The 20,613-nt window shown below is 43.1% G+C and overlaps 1 protein-coding gene across 1 annotated transcript in view; it reads right to left on the bottom strand.

The window, feature by feature from the left end:
* The window catches only part of CPE (carboxypeptidase E), a 359,008-nt gene that overhangs the window by 72,878 nt on the left and 265,517 nt on the right, over positions 1-20,613 (bottom strand). The window contains exons 4-6 of the mRNA XM_086962397.1: positions 14,583-14,700; positions 10,225-10,407; positions 7,383-7,522 (exon numbers count right to left, since the gene is read on the bottom strand). Coding sequence (XP_086818523.1) covers positions 7,383-7,522; positions 10,225-10,407; positions 14,583-14,700 — 441 coding nt within the window. The remainder of the gene's footprint in view (positions 1-7,382; positions 7,523-10,224; positions 10,408-14,582; positions 14,701-20,613) is intronic.

Below are 20,613 nucleotides of genomic sequence, written 5' to 3'. Positions count from 1 at the left end.
CAAGAATCCCTTAGATTAGCATTTCCCAAACTGTGGGTTGGTACCCACTCGTGAGTCGCAAGTCAATTTTTGGTGGGTTGCAAATGTACTGATCTATATGAAATGTTTCAAATGATTAGCCAAATTTGTGCACCAGTGAAAAGGGGTGAACAATTTCCCACAGTCCAGTTTTAAAACAAATCTTTTCAAGTATTTGCAAGCAAGACTCTGGGTGAACCTTCCAGAATTTGTTTCTGCTGTTTTTTTACTTCACAAAGCCATTTGAAGAGAGAATGAACTCACCTAACAGAGAATGTGATCATACACACCCATACTATTATGCTTGACTTTCACACAAAAATTAAGAAATATGGTTGCAGCTTAATGGGAAGAGCTTCTGATTGTGGATCTGGGGAGCAGCGGCTGCTCTTCTGCTAAGGCAAGCAGCAGTAAAGGAAAACTAAAATGATAATAACCAATGTTAATTTTCATGTTAGTTTTCCGTTTCCTGGTGCGGGGCAGGACTGGGCTGCCAGAGCCTTGTTACCCCAATTAAATTGTGGCTGCCACTGCTGGGGAATGAGGTTTGAGTCCTTCTGTTTGCTCAACACCCTTTAATTCTGGCAAATTACTTAATTTCCTGTGCATATAATATGAATAATTTGTATCTGACCATGTGTAATGTATTTCCAAGTAAATTGCTGCAATGACCTTAGGCTGTGTTTGTGATAAATATATATATATATATTTAATCTCAGTTATCAATACCACGATTTTTCAAAACCTTGTGAATCTATTATCAATGATTAGTGCCTATTCCAATCATGGAGTCCCATTCTGCAACTCTGGGCAATAGCTTGCTTAATCTCCACAACGGCCCCCACAACGCTAAGGATCGCCTGGCCTCCACCTTGGGGGTGCCCAGGAGTGGACGCCTCACAGGGAAAGCCAGGATGGGTTCCACAGCGGTATTCGTACAAGCGCCTTGAGACCCTTGCGGGTGAGTAGTGCGCTATACAAGTATCAATTTACATTTTTACATTTATTAAATGTACTTCACAGGCCAGCGCCCCTCTCCGAAAAGTGTTCCAGCTCAAGGCTCCAGTGCAGTTTACCATCTGCCACTTTTATAGGCAGATCAATATCTTGGCCACAGTTCGATATCAAGGGGCGCTGGGGTGGTCCTGAAGGTTACAAACAATTGCTGGTATTACATTTAAAAAATCACCCGTTTCATGTCCATTAAGGCTAGGTTGGTCTTGGAAGCTTGTCATTCTAAAAACTCGGTCATGGTTCTAAAACATCTGGAATGCACTGCCTTAGATTTAAGCATTGTATCCAGTGAAATTATGTTCATTTGATTATTGAGGCAGATGAGGCATACATCGGCAGGCATGTTTCAGAATTCGAGGTTCCCTGTTGTTCACGGGAATTTTGGAATGGTTATTGATTCCAAAATGAAAAAGAGGGTTTGCAGAATATTTTGCAATTCTCTGGCAATCTTCTTGCTGTCCGTTTGAATGGTCTGTCAACATTTTTGGGGGATCCGGAACTGAAGATGGTGAAATGACATGAGTGATGTTGGTAAGTTGACAGATATATCATAGTTGGCAACCTTGGGTCTGCTGTTTGCTGGAAAATACTAAATAACCAACTCTATGTGAATAAGACCCGTGACTGTAGTAATTTGGTTTCCTACATAACAGAACAGCATACCACTCTCTCAACACTACAGTTACCCGCCCTCTCCCCCCCAAGCAGCAACTTATGTAATGGTGCTTGTTAATGTTCCTAAGGGAAAGGCAGCACGAGAATTATGATTAATTAAAAAATAAAACCTTGAACTGGTTGTAGACGTGTAAATCAGCCTTGAATATCATTTCAACCCCAGATGTATCTCTTCAGGTGACTGTTGTGGTAAATTTCAGGGACCGACTACGTTTACAAAACATCTTTACCTTGTCCTTGTGACTAGTGTAGGTAATGCCACTGGGTTATTCTTATGACCGGAATGTTCTTGGCATAATAATAATAAAATTGTCATCCTAATAATAATCTCCCCAATCAATCTGCATCAGTTACATCTAATGCAACATATAACACGTCCTCCGTCTCAGATTCGTTGGATGCGAATGCTGGACTGATGACTGGCAATCTCTGAGCAGCAATCTGGGAAGAGTTGCACATGAGTTAAAAGCAAAGGATGGCCTCAAAATCCTACTGTGGATTATGGTTGGAATTTCACAAACAATTAAAAAAAAATACAGATTGGATGAACTTTGTGAAAGGCTTTAACATTCATTTTTAGGAAACGCGGATGATTGAAAATGTTTGTAGGATACCTTAATTATTTACTTAGGGTCCAGCAACAGAAACCTCCAACACAAAAGGCCCGTAAATGGTTGACCAAAGTTGCTTGAATACCCGCCAACGACTACACAATGCCTTCCTTACCCATGGGCCTAATGCCTTACCAATGGATCTTTTTAAACATAATTTAGATATTTGGGCCTCCGTTGTTATCCCGAGTGACAACAGTTGTACTTCTTTAACCTTCTTATGGACAAATATCATATAAAAGCACTGGCAATGCCAATCATTCTGGTTTACCTATATGGAAAAAAATGACACACTGGCATTGCCAATGCTTGTTTATAGTTGTCTTTCAGGATAGATGCTGCATCTTCCACATTTGTGCTGCAGTTTTTATAGTAAGCGCTAGGGGGCATTGAAATGCAGCAAACAGTGTTTGCAAGTGATCCTGTTTCTAATGCTGCTTTCTGAGCAGGAAGAAGGAGAAATCTACCGACAATTAAACTAACAAGCATTTGCAATGCAATATGTCTCTCATTTACGAAAGTTTGAGTTATTGGGATTGTAAATGCCAACAGCTTAAACTCTCCCAAATACGAGACCTATGGCATTGCAAATATTTTTTTGTTGCCAAAGCCCCCATGCCGCACTTTCATGTGCAGCAAAAGCAGAGACAAACACAAGGTGCGCGGCCGTTATTAAAGTGAAACCGAGGAATGGGGGCTGGAACAAAATAAAGGCATCTGTTTGTCAAACAAATGTTTTTTTTTTTGTAAAAGCCCCCATGCATTTGTTTCACTTTAATAGCAGCCGTGCACCTTTCCTTCGACATAACCCTTCTAAAGAAAGGGGCCCGGCCTTCATGTATGTGAAAGTGCGGCATTGACAACAAAAAAAGTATTTGCAATGAAACAGGTCTCGCATTTGCAAGAGTGTAAGCTATTGGCATTTACAATTCCAATAGCTCAGACTCTCCTAAATGCGAGACCTATGGCACTGCAAAGAAGCTACCGACATTTTCCTGTCTGCTTGGAAAGTGAAAGCGTGCATGGTGCACTGAATATAAGGAAAGCACATCGTGCCTGCAGTAGAGCAAAACCCACTAAAGAAAATAGTGCTTAGAGACGAAATAAAACATACCATGCAGAAACAGAAGTAAAAGGGCCAGTCCTCATGAGAGGTATCAAATGAAGACAAGGCAGTACTAAAGAAGGGACTAACAAGGAGATTAATGAATTAGAAGCCAGCATTTACAAAGGAGAACGGCACAAGTCAATGAAAAATATGGGCGCAGTGAGGTGCAGTTGCGGTATAGAAAACTGCCAACCAAATAAATAGAAACTGTTAGACCTGGCATCTTTGGTGTGGTTTCCCCTGTCTTTTTGCCTCTACCTCCTGTATTTTTGATGCTGTGCTAGATTTCGTTTTTACTGGTTTAGATGCTTTGGGCACTTTGCCACTGCTGATCAGTGTCAAAATGTAAGTGCTCTCTGCGTACATTGTTATTGTAATTGGTTATCCATGATTGGCATATTTGTATCACCAAGAAGTCCCTAGTAAAGTGCACTGAGTGTGCCACCACTGGTGATACAAATGCTACTAGTGAGCCTGCAGCACTGATTGTGCCACCCACATAGTAGCTCTAAAATGGTGTCTCAGGCCTGCCACCGCAGTGCCTGTGGGCAGTCTGTGAACTGCCATGTCAACCTGACCAGGCCTAACCCTTCACTTTCTGTACACATTGGTCACCCCTATGGAAGGCCCAAGGCACCCCCTTGGGCAGGGTGCAGTGTATGTGAAAGGTAGAGCATGTACTAGTGCAGGTGACATGCTCTTGTAGTGAATTACAGCCATTTTCGTTTTTCACTATTGTAAGGCTATCTTGCCCATAGGCTATCATGGAGAATGCTGTGTACAGTGGTTACCTGCATATCTTCCCGTAGGAGCAAGATAGGACATAAAAGTCTGGTATCCCTGAACTCAGAATTTAATAACATCTTTTAGGAAAGGTGGTTTTTAAATCCTGTGTTTGAGAACAGCACTTTTAGAAAGTTGCTGTTCTCTTGTCTGACCTTTCCGTGTGCCCTTGGCCTGTTTGTGAATTGACTGTCTGGTTTGTGAGTGGCATTGGCTGGGTGGCTCCCAGAGGCTGAGTGGGCCATCCCTGGGCTGAATAGCTCCATCTGCATCTAGAGTGGTGGGAGGGGGTAGCACCTGGGCCTGAATAGGAATGGGCCTGCCTTCCACAATGCTGACTCCACATCCTGCTGGGCGACTGACGACCCTGCCCCTCTCTCTGAAAGGAAAGGAGAGGCCAGGAAAACAAAGTGCTCAAGGAACACCCAGAGCTGGTTCAGATCGGGTTCAGAACCCTCCTGCACAAAGGGAACAAAGACTTTTAGGGGTATAAGTATACGACCCCAGACTACTGAAAATTAGATCATCCTGGAATCAAGAAGGAACCTCTGCCAAGAAGAAAGCTGGAAGACTGAAGAGGGAGGACTGTCCTGCTGTGTGTTTGTGGGCTGCCCTGCAGTTGCTTTGCTGCCAAGGAGAGGGGAAGGACTTTGCTTTGTGTTGTGTCCCCTTGCTTGAAGAGATCTCCAAGGGCCCGAGTTGAGCTGGCTGTTAAAAAGTCCCAGGAAGAAAAGGACTTCACCCCCAGCTTCCCTGAACTCAACTGAGAGAGTTCTGTCCTTCCTAGAGTGCTTGGGCCAGTTGTGGTGCCTCTGGACGGTGCTTGAGAAGCTGGAAAAGAAGATACTAAAGACTTTCTGCAAAGTTTCACGCATCGCTCGCTTGCGGAGCGCATTCCCGTCAGTGCAAGGAAATTCCCTCCGCCGCAAAAATTGAGATCATCGCAGCGCCGCCTGTTGCCGCTGCAAGAACCAACCCATCCTTCGCTTGCGGAACACATCGCTCGGGTGCGGGAAAAGTACCATCGCTGCGAGTATCATCGCAGAGCCTGTCATCACTGGGTGAGATCGTCGCACCGCGTGCTTGCGGACTGCATCCCATCGCTGCGAGAGTCGTCAGAGAGCCATCGCATTGATGGGCCGCAAGAGGAGAAGATCGATGCAGCGCCGCCACCCCTGAAGTCATCGCTGTCCCGAAGATTGTCGCATCGTACCTTTTGCGAGATGCTTCCTACGAAACCTGCGCACCGGAATCCATTCAAGGTATCGCCTCCCTCCCCATACAGACCGGATTCATCGCAACAAGCCCGCTGCGTCCAGCGGGGTTGTCGAATCGCCTCTCCAGGGTCTCAGGAGTGACGCATTGCTTGTTTTTCAACGCTGCAGCTTTCACTTGGAACTTTTGTCGCATCTAAAGGTACTTTGGCTAAAACGTGACGCAACTGTGGATTATTTTAACGCAACCTTAAGAACTCAGTTGAAACCATATTCTTGAACTGTGTATGTTGTATTTTTGTCGTTTTGGTCTTGTCTAGTTTAGATTAAATACTTCTATTTTTATAAACTGTTGTGGAGTCCATTTGTGGTGTTTTCACTGTGTTACTGTGAGTGTTGGTACAAATACACATTGCCTTTGATAAGCCTGACTGCTCGTGTCAAGCTACCAAGGGGGTGAGCAGGGGTTATCTAAAGAGTGTACCCTCCTTACCCTGACTAGAAGCAAGGGTACCTATTTGGACAGTGGTACCTACCTCTGCCAACTAGAGACCCCCAGTTCTAACAGAAACCAATGGAGATCATGGATAATGTTTTAAGTTTACGTTTGTGGTTTCATGTAAACCTAAAACCCAGAGTATGTCACTCGTGAGAAGGGAGATGAGCAGAAAATGAGGCAGAAGCCCAAGACATGCACATTAATCTTCAATGTAGTTTGATTGGTTGGTTGTGTAAAGATTTTCATGCACGTTGAGGCATATTTACAAAACAAATGTTGGAGTGTAGCGCTGTGACAAATTCGTCAGCGTCGCACACCGACATTTGAAAATACAGGGGTGTGCAATATATTCACAAGAATACAGTGCACCCCTGTGTTTCCTCTAGTGCTTGCGCAACAAAAGATGCCTAGCGCCAGCCCAGACACCCTGCCGCCATGTTGCATGGGTGACTGCGCTGCAGGGACAATTGTTTATGTGCAGGATGGGACACCTTCCCGCACACAAACAATCAATAAATGTTGATTTGCTTTTTTCTGTGTGATGCAGAATGCAGCACACATGGAAAGAGCAAAAAACGAGGAAAATTTAATAATTTCTCCTTGTATTGCTTTCTAACACCTGGTATTCCACGGCACTCGTTTTTGTCGCTGCCTCAGCCTTGTAAATCTGGGGCAGCGTAAAAAAGCAATGCGCACAACAACACAGCTACACCTACTGCACGCCACTTTTCCACAGAAGACAGCGTCAGAAAGGGGCATATTTAAATGGTGGCATTAAGCAACTCTGAGTGGCTTATCGCTACCTTCTAAATATGGAAAATGGTGCTACTATACCGGAGTGTCCAAAAAAGTGACGCTCCAGTGGAGATAGAGTCTTGTAAATATGCCCTATTGATTCTTTTCTAGGTGCCAAATTAAATTCACTCGAGACAGAAAAATTCTGCTGTGATTTAGGATGTAGCATGATGTCTGTCTACTAGTATGGGCCCAAGCTTTTCAGAGAAGCTAGAAGGATGTGCAGACGCCATTACAGTAGGAGTTGTAAGTTGTGCCACAAACAGAAAACTTTGTTACAGATTTGAAGCAGGTGTAATTGAGTCTAAGTGGCCGCTCTGCAACGTTTTCTTTCAGTAATCTAATACAATGGAAGTGTGGCCTTTAGTACAGAGTGAATACCTACAAATACATAGTACGCAGGATGTATCAAACAATAATTAATATTATCAGGTAAAAATACTTGGAGAATAATGCATAAGGGCAAGCTATGAAATAAGAATCAAACTATCAAAGAAAATATGGCAAATTTACTACCGGTGCTAATATGGAAAAGATGTACATCGATTAGGACTCAGTTGCTTTCTTGCAGACTCTGTGATTTCAGGATCAATTGTTTGACAGTATGGAGGCCTCCATGTGGCATAATATTCTATTACAACAATTTTGGAAATGTTTTGCCTTACCTGCTCCAAGTAATTGATAAGTGAGTTTTTATTGTCATCCCAGTAGCTTTTAAGGGCATCTTCTGCAGGGAATTTCTCACAACTAAGTTCCACAGTTATCTCAAAACAGTTACTGCTGAGGTAGTTGAAATCTTGCATGCCTAAAGTGTTGATAAAAGACACAATGATAGTATTTATGAACTGCTGTCCGTTAAACAATTGAAAGATCTTCTTTTAACAGGTGCCTTGAAAAATGTATTAAATAAAAGGCATATCGCCTTTGGAGCTATTGTATTATAAGGGTAAATAACACATTTGTTTGTTACATGGTGTATTTTCGTGGGACAATTTAGTTGGAAAATTACAAGAAGCACACCTGTTGTATTGTTTTTTTTCTTTTGGTGATATGGCTCTGCTATTTTTGTCCCATTGAAGTGCATTGTAGTGCTGCAGGGATTTCAGGGCACAAATAGGAGCACATGGCAAGGATGACAGCATATTTTAGTCACAATGTAAAACATTGTTTGTGGCACAATAATAATTTTAGGAATGATGGTGGGCTCTGTGTGATTTAAACCTGTAAAAAATGCTGACCCTCTACTGGGATTTGATGAACCATATTTGCATATTTGAGAGAAACTATTTTCTCTCCTAAAGTTCTGATAGAAATTATGGAAGGTTTTCCAGAAGCTGAAATGAGGGCAACTTTTCTTTAACCTCTTAAATACCTTTCTCAGCCATGTAAAAAAAGACATGCTGTGTAAAAGATGTACTTGCAGTAGAGTCTGTCAACTGATCCTGGGTGTTCTAACACAGCTTCACAACGGAGTTCCAAAGCACTACTAGGGCGCTAACATTCTATATTCATGATAAAGTGAGTCACACCAGAATGTCATGTTGCTGAAATCAGAGGCATAGAATGGAAAACGTGTCCTAATGAGGAGACAGCAGTAAATGAACAGAATGAAGGGTCTCATTGTGTCATGCAAATTATGGTTAGTGCTCTAACTAAAATTATGGCTAAAATTCAGACGTTTTCTATAAATTCACAAGTATCTTCCAACGTCAGAAAAATGTCCGGGATCCTAAATGAAACATGCACTTCCGACACCATCAGCAGTTTGCCAGATGACTTTACCATGTTCCACTGTAGCTTCACCACAGAGCTCAAATGAAAAACTAGAACGCTACCGTTCTGTATTCAAGACAAACGTGAGTCACTCTTGAACACCACTCTGTTGCAATAGAGCTAAATTCAAAGCCATTCACTTTAACCAATTAGATTATCAAACTATTGACTGCATTGATGTGAAGAGATTGAGCCCTATCTACCCTAAACCATTGCCCTAAATGAAAATCAATTGTGGGTAAGAAGAATAACAAACCCCAAATCTGCATGTGAATTATGACACTCCGGCCCTCATTACACTGTTCTCCACCCCAGAGTTACCAATACCAGGGACAGTATGTAACTCCAGGAGTGGAAAAACCAGTTCCATTTTGATTTGAACCCCAATGGTCCTCTAATAAAGGAAGAATTACTGAGGAAATCAGTAACACTGAGGGGCATATTACCAACGAGTAGCGATATTCATCGCTAACTAGGCTTAGCAATGATTTTTTTATCGCTAAGCATTGCCGGAAATTATCGCTGAGATAACGTGCTATTAGCAACGTTCATCTCCAAAGCGATAATTTATCCAGCGATAGCGTGAATATTGCTGAGAATACAGCGATATTCACGCATTAGCGACAAAATGCTCTTAGCCATGTTATCCACCTCCCATTGGATAACATGGCTAAGAACTGGTCTGATTCAGAAAAGGGGGTGGTGATGAACAGAGTGTCTGAATTAAGCAGACCACTCTTACCCAGTCCAAAGATCAGGGCTTGATCCATCACCGTTTTTTAGCTCACTGCACCATCCCAGCTCAGAACTTGGCTATATGCAAATTAGTCTGACCCTGGCCCAGTGCATCATGGGAACAGGGCAGACCAAACTACCAAGCCAATTCTTATACTGGGAAGGAAACAAGCTACCGGGGACCGGTTTCTGGCATTTCAGCCGTCTTCTAATGGAAGTCATTCCCAATGTGAAGATTCCTGCCTGCTCGCAGCAGGCTGGTTCCTGCTATGTCAAGTGTTCCCGCCCCACCGGGAAGCCCAGTAGAGGTATTGGCAGGGTGTAGGGTGAGGAGCAACAGGTGATTTGTAAGTCTCTTGCATTGCTTTTCAGGGCCACCAGTTATAGGCGAGGTAATCTATTATTATGTTCACACAATGACCACATTTGTCATTAACAGTACTTGTGCTTACCTCAGGGTAATCCCTACTCAGAATTGGCTGACACTAGTACACTACTGCCTTGGTGATATAGCCAATCATCAACACAACAGACGTGATATCACCCGATTTGAGGCTCACTTCCGAAACACAATATAAGAGCAGCTATTATCAGACACTATAATAGTCATATAGAATGTGAATTCCGTGTTCATGCTGCACTTTAGTAGAAGCATGAACGAGAAAATGATGTGGTTCTTTAATATCACTACCCAGGATTTAGTCTTGTCAGAGAATAACTACTGACATGGAGGTGGACCATAAATAATGAGCAGGGCAATGGGTATCTGGATCTAGTTCTTAAAGAAAGCTCCCAAATCCTTTTCAGTTTCGCATTGCTGGTGTCAACATGGTGAGATATAGTAAACTGATTTACAACGTTTTTTAAGAGTGACGAACTCTGAAAAATGTAGGAATGGGTCACACCTGGGTTAGGATTAATTCAGAGTCACTGAATAAACATGTGTCAATCATGACTGAAAACAAATCAGCGGCTGGCATATCCTTCTTTAAAACGTACCTCCTTCTACATTGTACCAAGCACCACCATTGGTTGTTCCATCAACAAAGCTGGCATCGTCATCATTCTGGCGGCATGGTGGTCGCTTTGGGTCAAACATGGCAGGATTAAAAGAGGAGTACGAGAGAGCCAAGCTCTTGAAAATAGCATCATCCGGGCACGAGCTGTATTCTTGTGCACTACCTAAAAGAAATATATGCACAGAGGTCACACTTAATTTATATTTGGAAATTAAAAAAATTAAATAGTCATATACTTATAAACTTTAAATCATAGTTGTGGAATGTGATACATTCGATAAACAGTGATTCTTTGCAGAAAACATGGCTTCAACTCAGTTTCAACCCTTTAAAATTTTTAATGTATTATCTAATGGATTTGGCACATTTTTCTACCTAGGTAAAATGTGGAAAATTAGGTTTTGCACTAAGATTCAGTTAACTACCCACTTAAACATATGAAAAAGTATCTTAAACCTAAGGTCTGCTACAAATAAAAATATACTTTTCATATCCCTGTCGTAATATATCTTTGCAAAATTAAAAAAATGTAAACAGTTCTGGCCATCACTACTAAAAGCAACAGTTAATGTCTTGAAGGACAATGCAGAGGAAGTATTATCACGAGCCTTTGCACAGACAAAATCATACCTTTTGAAATAAGATATATGTGTTCCTAGTGGGTCAAGAGTAATTACAGACATTCATTGAAACACAGCTTGCTGGAGAACAGCCAACAGAATCCACAGACATGGGGGGTGGATTGTGTGGCTAAGACCACAGACCCTATCATCAAGGCTATCCTTCCATGGAGAACATCGCTATCGCTGGGATAATTATCGCCATTGCGCTAAGCGTTGTTAATACAGCGCTAGCATGGCGATAATTATATGAGATAGCCGGGGATAAACAATTTAACGCTGAGGGCGGGCAGCGATAATTATTGCTGCCGCTTGGTAATATGCCCCCAAGTATGGGACTTTAGCTGGGATGTTATGAATATCTCAGCTCTTCCACCCCAGCTCTTAGCTTCAGAGACAGAACTATGATCCTTTTTTGTCCTTTCACTTTTGTCACGATATTTGCTAACAATAACTAAGAGGGTTCGTGAGTCTTTTGGAGTTTATTTCGAGTATTGGCGATATCCCTTCAAACCGATATAGAGCTCATAGTTTGAAATACACTATAAATAGGGTTTATTGGGGCATCCAACACTTTTTGGCAGATGTTCTGCATCTGCCAACCCCTAAATAACCCCCTAGCTTCAAAGGCATCATATAAAGAGGCTGGGTTTATGAGGAAATCAAACACTCTTCCTGATATGAGTGCACCATATAGGCTTAGCAAAGACCAGGGGATACAACAGTGCCCTAGACATCACCGTACTCTCGCAGCTGTGCACTGCACTGTGAAGATGGAATTGGAGAGGAACTTACATCATAGTAACTCTGAAATATATATTCGATTGTGCTTTGTTTTTGGAGTGCTAATATGCCCAGCTGTATTGGGAAAGTTAAAACTTTTAGTACCCCAACAATCCTGCTTTCTGCATAAGATATTTTAACTGGCAAAAATGACCTATGTCTGCTCACCTGTTCAGACATGGTTCTTAATCTTTAACAGACTGGCATCCTATTTAGATGTCAATGTGTATGTCTATACTTCAGCATAGTCTTCGTGAGGCCTGTCTGCTCCCTTTTGGGGTGTGCTGCAGGATTTGTCTGGATTTACTTTTACGTGCACTAATGTGCAAAATGTTTAAGGTGGACGGAGATTAGGGGAAGGGAGAAACTTTACAGAAGTGCAATCAATAGCATGAGGACATTTATTAGAGAATAGAGTCAATATCCAGAAACACCATATACAAAAGGTGCTGAGAAACAGAGGGACCTATTAGCTCGATACAACTTCCCTACGCACCCGGTGCTGCACAGATGGACAGCCACCCTCAGGATAGTTGCAGTGAAATACCATTCACCAGCACTCATTCGGTGCAACTGCTTCCTTCTTGTCAACAAAGTCGAGGCATGTCACACCGGGGAGATATTAGAGAAGGTTGGTTGGCAGGGAGCAGAGGGCACTCTTCATGGAAACATGAAACTCTTGCTACAAGGATAGGTGCTGCTTTCCATCAAGATTGAGGACTAGTCATGGAGGAGGGCTAGTCCCGCTCCCCCTCAGGGTACGTGCAGGATTCTGGGAGTACCACCACGCAACAGAAGAGCAGGAGCCAACTTTGTGCGTGGTCGGCAACTTCTGCAGTGGGTGTAAGACATGAAGTTCTAACTATCCAGAAAATAACAATTAGCACAACCGCTACTTATGATCAACTAACCATCCCTAAGTTAAATACACCAGTAAAGATGCTAAGGGAATGAAGGCCATATTGAAACGTAAATTGTTGACTGGCCCCATCATTGAGATTTATCTACCTCAAACAGCACCTCTGTCACCTAGCAGCAATGGTTTCACCCTACAAGAAAGTTCCAGGGGGCTCTTAATCTCAGACAATTAAGTAGTACTGTCAACATGATCTGAAAGAAAATCAGATTCTTGCCTTTGCTCAAGTTTATTGTTGCGCATGCGTGCTTAATTTGAGCCAGTGCTTTCTGGTGCCCAGCACCGGCCTTAATTAGTTTCTGGTGCTTGGCACCAGCACCTAATTGTCAACACCATACTTGGAACAGCCCACCACATGGTGGCGCTGCTCATCTAATTTAGAGGTGAGCAGAACAACTGTAGTTTGAGACTTCAATATACATTAGAATAATGCGAATACCTGCCTCCCCAGCCATTCCTTTAGCTTTGGGGACCTGGAATAATCTGAACTGTCGCATTTACATGCGAGAGAGATGGTTAGTAGTTGTTTTGGCAGCGATGATAAGGGTGATGGGTGGTGCAGGCTGCAGTGGCCTCCTGGTCAGAGCCCTAGCACTTAATATTTTACAAATTAAGCACTGAACCCAGTAAGTCACTGCTCTGACATCAGAGCAGTGAAAAAAAAAGTTTGTTCCCATTGTTGGAACATTAGAGCAGTGAAAAAGGGGCTCCGAAGAATGAGCTCTGGCAAATGTTTATCCATCATCTATCCCAGGTCTCAGGAGAACGGGGGGAGTCAGCAGAAATATGGTTTATAGTCTACCATATCGCCAGCCTCTCCTGCGTTTCCACAGGCCTGAGGAAGGCAGGGAAATGTCAACTGCCACCTCCTGTGTTAACTCGGGTAAGGGCGGACCTAGCAGGAGATCCTACGCCACACTGGTGAGCATCTCTCACAGAGCTGCCGTTCGTTTTTAATTTTGATTTTCAAGTGGCACCATAAACAATTATACTTTTCCTACGGTTGTATATCTGAAGTAACTGAAGCACTCTATGGAAAACTACCCTGTTATTGACAGCTACCCATCCAGTGGCGGCCGCTGCAACCAAAAAGTGGTGAGGGCAGGGGTAGAGGGTGCGGAGGGGAGCACGGAAGAGTTGGAGCACAGGAGGGGGGAGTGCGGGAGAGGGAGCACTGACAGTTTAATAATAATTTTTAAAAAGAAAGAAAAACTTACCTGCAGCTGCCTGCCGCCTCTTGCGTCATAACTCGGTGTTCTTCCTTGTCCCAGCAGACACTGGGATTACTTCACAGACGCCCTGAGCAATCCCCACGCTGCTCTCATAATATGAGAGCAGTGCGGGATTGGCCTGAGCAGGCTCAAAAGACACTCCACTCAGGACAAGGAGTTTCTCCAGCCCGGCTGTTCAATACAGCCTGGTTAGAGAAACCTCAGTGCACATGTGTGTTTGACCAGCCTGAGACGGCCAGCCAAACACACATGCGCACTTAGAAGTGCACATAGCACTCCTCCTCCCGGCCCCTATGACCCTGTCCCCACCCCTCCCTATTGCCCACTGGCTCAGCCAGCAATTGAAAAATAAAATGATGAAAGTATATTGTTTTATTTTTCATGTACTGTCTCTGAGCGAGTGGGGCGACGCTCCTCCGCAATTACGGAGGAGCCGCCTGCGTACTTATCTTTAATACTGTATTTCTCCACTAAATCAAAACATGATTAAAATTGTTATTGGGAGCTTTCAATGCAAGTACTAACATCAAAATCCACACATACCATTTGCCAAATGAGTCATACCTTTCTCAGGACTTGGTATGCATGCACTATGTGCTTGGAGATGGTTGCTTAAAATAAGTGCAATTAAAAAAAAAACTTAGCGTTAACTGCATTCTATGTGAAATTGTCTTCGAATATCTGGATTTTACTTTTATATCTCCTCACAAAAAGAAGATTAAGCTCATTAACACAACATGTGCAGCACAATTCAAATCTCAGTTATGACATTTTGATTTGTAGTTACCGCTTCGCGTTTCATCATACGGGTAGTTTGCTACCAGGTCTCCTCCATGAAGGTTGGCTGAGAGGACAAATGGAATGTCCATAATCCAATAAATGACAGCCTTAGTCTCCGGAGCAAGCTGAAAAAGCAGACACAACAGATGAGTTAAAGTTTATAAAGTTTGGAGTCGATCCATTCCCTAAATTCTCATTTACTTGTTCCTCAACAATATTCACACTAACCGACTTTGGAGGAAACAGCGCTATGCAATTTAAGATGCCAGTAAATATTGCTATGCGCTGCTTGCTACCATTCATATGTGTTGAAAAAGGCTATCAGTTTTGTCAATGATTCTGTCATGTTTTATGTTACTTCTGATGTCAAAGTCATTGAGATGATGTACCATGATTGTACCCTGCAGTCCTCTGAAGAACATTACCAGTAAGTGTGAAACCTTAATATTTCCCGCCCCAAACGACTGGTCTGCCACACTAATAAAATGTCCTTGTGACGATTTATCTACTCAGTAAAACATTCATTGCATCTTTTTTTGCAAATACTATGAGTGGGGCAGAAAGAGTTACCTGTTACCCATTCTAAAGATGTGGGGATTGAGGCAATGCAAACCAGCCTTGATTAGACTATATATGTTGCAAGACGAACCCACTATGAATGCAGCTGTAAAATTTCTGAAATACGCAGTAAGATGCAGAGGGACGATGGCCTAATGATTAATGATTTGTATGATTGTATTATATTGTACCTCACTACATTTAATAGTACACTACAATCATCTAGGCCCCTTTTAAGTGCTGTAAAAACTGTATTTTTAATGTGTCTCATTTATTTATTAATCGTTTTCATGTAATCTAGCGCATCATTTTGAACAAATGTATACTATGGATGAAATGTTTTTATATTTTTATGTGCTTTTATGGTATTTTTACAATCACCGAATAAAGCTATCTTTGAATTGAATTGAATTGAATTTAAGATGCCAGTAAATATTGCTATGCGCTGCTTGCTACCATTCATATGTGTTGAAAAAGGCTATCAGTTTTGTCAATGATTCTGTCATGTTTTATGTTACTTCTGATGTCAAAGTCATTGAGATGATGTACCTTGATTGTACTCTACAGTTCTCTGAAGAACATTACCAGTAAGTGTGAAATGCTTAATATTCCAAATTCCCACATTTGTAATTTAATTCATTTAAAATATAAGGCACACGTTGACGTTTTTCTAATTGTTGTATGATTACAAAAAACGTTGTGTTTAAATGCTTTCCAAAAAGAATCATAATTAGGTACAAGAAGAGCGATTTTCCAAAGAGGAAAAAAACTTTGACGTTTTTATACCCTTTACTTTCATACCTTTCAAACATTTACGATTTTACAGACTGGTGAATACACATAAATACACATGAGATCATGCGTAAGCATAAGTAAACTTAGTAAAGAGGTTTTCATGTATTTTTTAAAAAAAAATGTATGTAAGTGGTACGTACATCAGTTAGAAACGGGTACATCCGTATTCCATGGGACCCAGTACAAACATGATTCGTACAAGATATAGAATGAAAACACATTTAAAAAACACTACTGTTTCTCCCTCACTCTGCGCGGTTTGATCTGCATTATCGTTTGCATTGTTCAGTTAATTACTATGTGAGTGAATACTAATAAAGAAGCACGAACCTCATATTTATAAAATACTGTTGTGCCCACAGTCTAAAATCTGACAACTTTTGCAAAGGTGTTCCAGAAGAGAGTTATACTATTTGGGAGCTAAGCCCTACCGTCTGCAGATTTTAAATCCCATCAATACATAAACAAAATGTAAGCCAATATTCCTATATGTTGCATTCTCTGTTGTTAGTAGGCCTGACAAAATGGTTAATTTCGCCAGAAAAGTCAAAGTAATTTAGATAATTTACTCGACCCTGCTGCATAATTTGTCTCTCCTCTGCTGCATAATTCCAGTGGCCCATTTCCCATGCAGTTTTGATCAGAAGGCTGCAGGCAATCGGTGTCGAGGACAGTGCTCTCCTGTGTTTCACAGACTTTTTGAAAAGCTGCACACAAACAGTCATGCTGAGCTCTTTTAAATCATGCACTATTTCTATAAACAAGGGTTGCCTCCAGGTTCATCTTTGTGCCAACTTTGTTTAACATCTATGTGGCCCCACGTCCCTTATTGCTAAATTCTGTGCCTTTAATGTAGTGTCTTATGTGGGTCACACCCAGCTAATCATTTCCCTGGCGCGGGACAATGACAAGACAAAACATCTATTCCAAGACTGTCTGAGGAAAATTGTGGCATGGATGACTACCAACTATCCCCAGTTGAACAGTAAAAAAAATGAAATCTTACTGTTCGGAAAAGCTCAGTTCCTTTGGACTTCTGATTGGTGGCCTGCGGAGCTGGGGGCTGTTCCTGTGTCTTGTCACGCTGTAGAAAGTATGGACATAAAACTGGACCTGGAACTTTCCATGAAGAATCGGATGTACGTTGTTACAACGCATGCTTTTAGCACGCATGCTGTAACAACGCAGTTTTTATAACGCATTCTTTTACAACGCATAACAGAAAGGGGTGTTGGATAGTGAATATTTTAATTTACTATTCCAACACCAGTCCCCGTTGACACTAGGGAAGGTGTTGGATAGTAAATTAAAAGTATTCCCTATCCTTTAGCGCCCCCCAGAGTCATGCGTTGTAATAGAAAGCGATTTAAAAACCGCGTTGTAATAGCACTGCGTGCTAAAAGTTGCGTCGTAAACGACGTTCCCCTGAAGAATCACATTGTCGCAACTTGTGACTTATGTTTTGTGATGATGAGACTTCTGAGGAAGTTTTTCCCTTGGCTACCTTCTTCTGCCAGAAAAACGCCTTGGTTATAATCCACCTGGATTACAGCAATGTGATGTTTACGTCAATTTATGACACCTTACTGTCTAAACTCCAGGTGATGCAAAATATGCCTGCCCACCTGGTTTGCACCTCCCGCCAGGCTCTCCCCTGTCTCCCATTCTTTGAGATCTTCACTGATTTCCTGTCCAAAAGCGTATCTTGTTTAGGATCTGTTGTCTCAAGCCTAAGTCATTGATGTGCAATGCCTCACGCTATCAAAGGGATACAATGCACCGCTATGAGCCTTCTTGTTTTTTAAGATCTAGCGATAAGGAACTCCTCACTGTTCCCAGTCTTCGCACTGTTAGATACAGGGCTAGAGCATTCTCCTTCATGGCCCCTACTGCCTGGAACCAAATGCATCTCCATCTTCAATACTGGGCTGATTTCACAAAGTACAAGAAAATGTTTAAAATATGGCTGTTCTAGTCTCTGGTTCTGGTTATGTGCTGGCTGAGTGGCGAGATATACCTCTGGGTATGATGTGTTGTACTTTATCAAGTTTTATTAACATAACATAACATTCACATGATTGTGACGGAAAAGTATCTAATGTAAAGTAACTGTTATGTTAAGTGTCTTACTATATACCATCAACTGCAAGAAACGTGCCACAGTTATCTCATCATGCTCTGTTATCTTTAAGCCCCCCCTTTATGGGAATACAATATTTTATGTAGGTCCTTTTTAGATCGAGCCTAGAGGCTGCACAAAAGTGCTGCTCTGCGAGGCATACTGGGTTTTTTTCAGTGGACTATGAACACACTCACCACTTTTTCATTTGTTGCTAGGTCTGCCTTTACAAACCGCCTTCTGGTTGTTTTGTTTCCACACTGGCAACGGCCCCTGCTACATTGATCCTTTCAATATGGCCCAGGCGGTGCTGGATGTTGGGAAGCGTTGCCTCTTGAAGGGGAAAAGGACCGGATTTCGTTGCTCCGACATTGTTTCTCGCACAACGCGATCGAAGCACACTTGCGAGGAGGGGGCTCACTGTGAATGCATCTTCTTTGTTGAGCGCTGGAGGTGTGCTGTGAAGACTCCATTATTGATCTTGCCCGACATCGGCGGACCTCTCCTGAATTTGCCCCAGCCCTGCGCCGGAGACGAGATGGCTCTCTGTGAGGGTCGCTTAATGGCAGTGGGCCATGCTAGCGTCAGTGGCTCAGACAGCAGCTTGCCTATGCCGCTCTCGCCCCCGTTTTCCCATTGCTTTTCCGACGGGATGGACATGCCCGATGGCTCACAGAATGGGAAGGATCGCTTAACCCTGCCCCGGGACTGCAATATCCTGACTGGTGTTGAGCTGTGTGACGGATTGCATGAGACCTCTTATGATGCTGAGATGGGGGGACCGCAGTCTGTACTATCCTGTGGTGCCGTCCTAGCTGCCCTTTGTGATCTACGGTCTGCGTTGGAAGATGGTTCCCGTGTACTGGGTAGGAAGTTTGATGACATCGCGTTCGCACTGGGGCGGACACGGCTGGCTTGCTCCCAGCAACGTACAGATTTGCCTTTGCCGGTGATTGAAGGGGCTACAGTGTTTCCACATGGTTGCAACGGGGAGTGGATTGTCTCTGATTGTACTGGCGCCTGCGGACGGCCGTCCGCCAGCTCTAACTGCGCTACAATGTTTCTCCCTCCTCCGAGGAATGAGTCTTTGTTCATTTTACCACCACTATTGACTCGGGCGCCGCTTATGCAGCTACTGGCCCCCTCGCCTGCCCTCTCTTTGCGGACTCCGTTCTCCCTGCTGTGGAACTTGTGCCATCGGGCGAACCTGGGGGCGCTATTCGTTGAGGAAGACGGAACTAATGGTGACTGGCGACGTCCATTTTGTATTTACGTGCCTCTCCTCTCCCGTTCGTGGCCATTTTGTCCCTTTGTTTCGGTTGGGGCTGGCTTTCCCCAGGGGTCATGTCTCGGGAGGCATCCACGATCAGGCCAGGGCTAGGTGGTTCCCTTTGCGGTTGTGATTTACTGGCTGGCGGAGAATAGGGTTGGAATGCTTATGTAACTAATTCGGATGCGCAATATGTGATGACTCTCCCTATTTGCACTCGTAACTGTTATTTGCTACTGTTGCTTCTGTTTCATGGGGTGGAGGATGTATGCGTGGCTGGGGAGACCGGGAGCACACATGTTTGGCCCTCCTTTCGGTTTTTATGTGACTCCTTTTTCTTTTTTCTTCCTTTTCTTCCTTGTCTGTATTTCGGGTACTCTTTTTGGGCGACAGGCACACTGCAAGGGGGGGGGGGTAGGCCGTAGCCTCTGCATGTGTGTAGGGTCGGGGGTGGGGGGAGGGGTTTCATTTTGTCTTCAGTTCTATGGGCCTTATTTTTTCTTCCTTTTTGATTCCTGTTCTTTTCTTATCTCTTTCTTTGGATCGGTGGGGTGGTTAGGTGGAGGGGGGGGGGGTAACGATCGGCACGCAGCATAATTTGTTATGATTTATCCTTATATGTTACCTTGTGCCGCTACATTGATTATGTTTTTGCTTGTTGAATGCCCGCTGGTAGACGTTGCCCGCTCCGGTTCTCGTGGGTTGTTTGGTCCCTGATCCTTCTTAGTTTCTATTCTCTATAATATACTTAAAAAATTAAAAAATGAACCTTCATACCTCCTGTTTCTCGGCAGTTCAATGGTTTCAGTGTAACTCGGACTGATTGTTAACTTGTATTGCGATACTGCTGGGATCCGTCTACCTTGCAAATGTGCTTACATTGACATCGAGGCCGGCCGGATGGTTGTAGGCCCGTATTTGTTCGCTATTACTGCACAATAAAGGTTTTAAAAAAAAAAAAAAAAAAAAAAAGAGTTACCTTTGCCATGGAGAAGAGCTGGAGAAATGTGAGGATAAGTACTGCTGTGTGTTGTGTGGGGTTGGCCTGCAGTTGTTGCTTCTGACAATAAAAGGACAAAGGGCTGGATTTTGCTGTGCATCCTGCTTGTAAAGTTTCTCCAAGAGCTTGTGTGTGCTTGCCTCCTGTTAAGAAGTCTCAGGGACACAAAAGACTCCCTGGAAATCTGCTGGTGCTGCTGAACTCTGCTATCTGTGAATCCTACCCTTGTCTGAGGTGCCTCTTTTCAGTTACAGGACCTCAGAGGTGGGTTTTCCAGCTAATCTCTGCAAGAACTG

Source organism: Lissotriton vulgaris, chromosome 3_1 (assembly GCF_964263255.1).
Source record: "Lissotriton vulgaris chromosome 3_1, aLisVul1.2, whole genome shotgun sequence".
Lineage (NCBI taxonomy): Eukaryota > Metazoa > Chordata > Amphibia > Caudata > Salamandridae > Lissotriton > Lissotriton vulgaris.
Note: the sequence above shows the minus strand (reverse complement) of the source record. Positions and strands in the feature narration are given on the sequence as shown.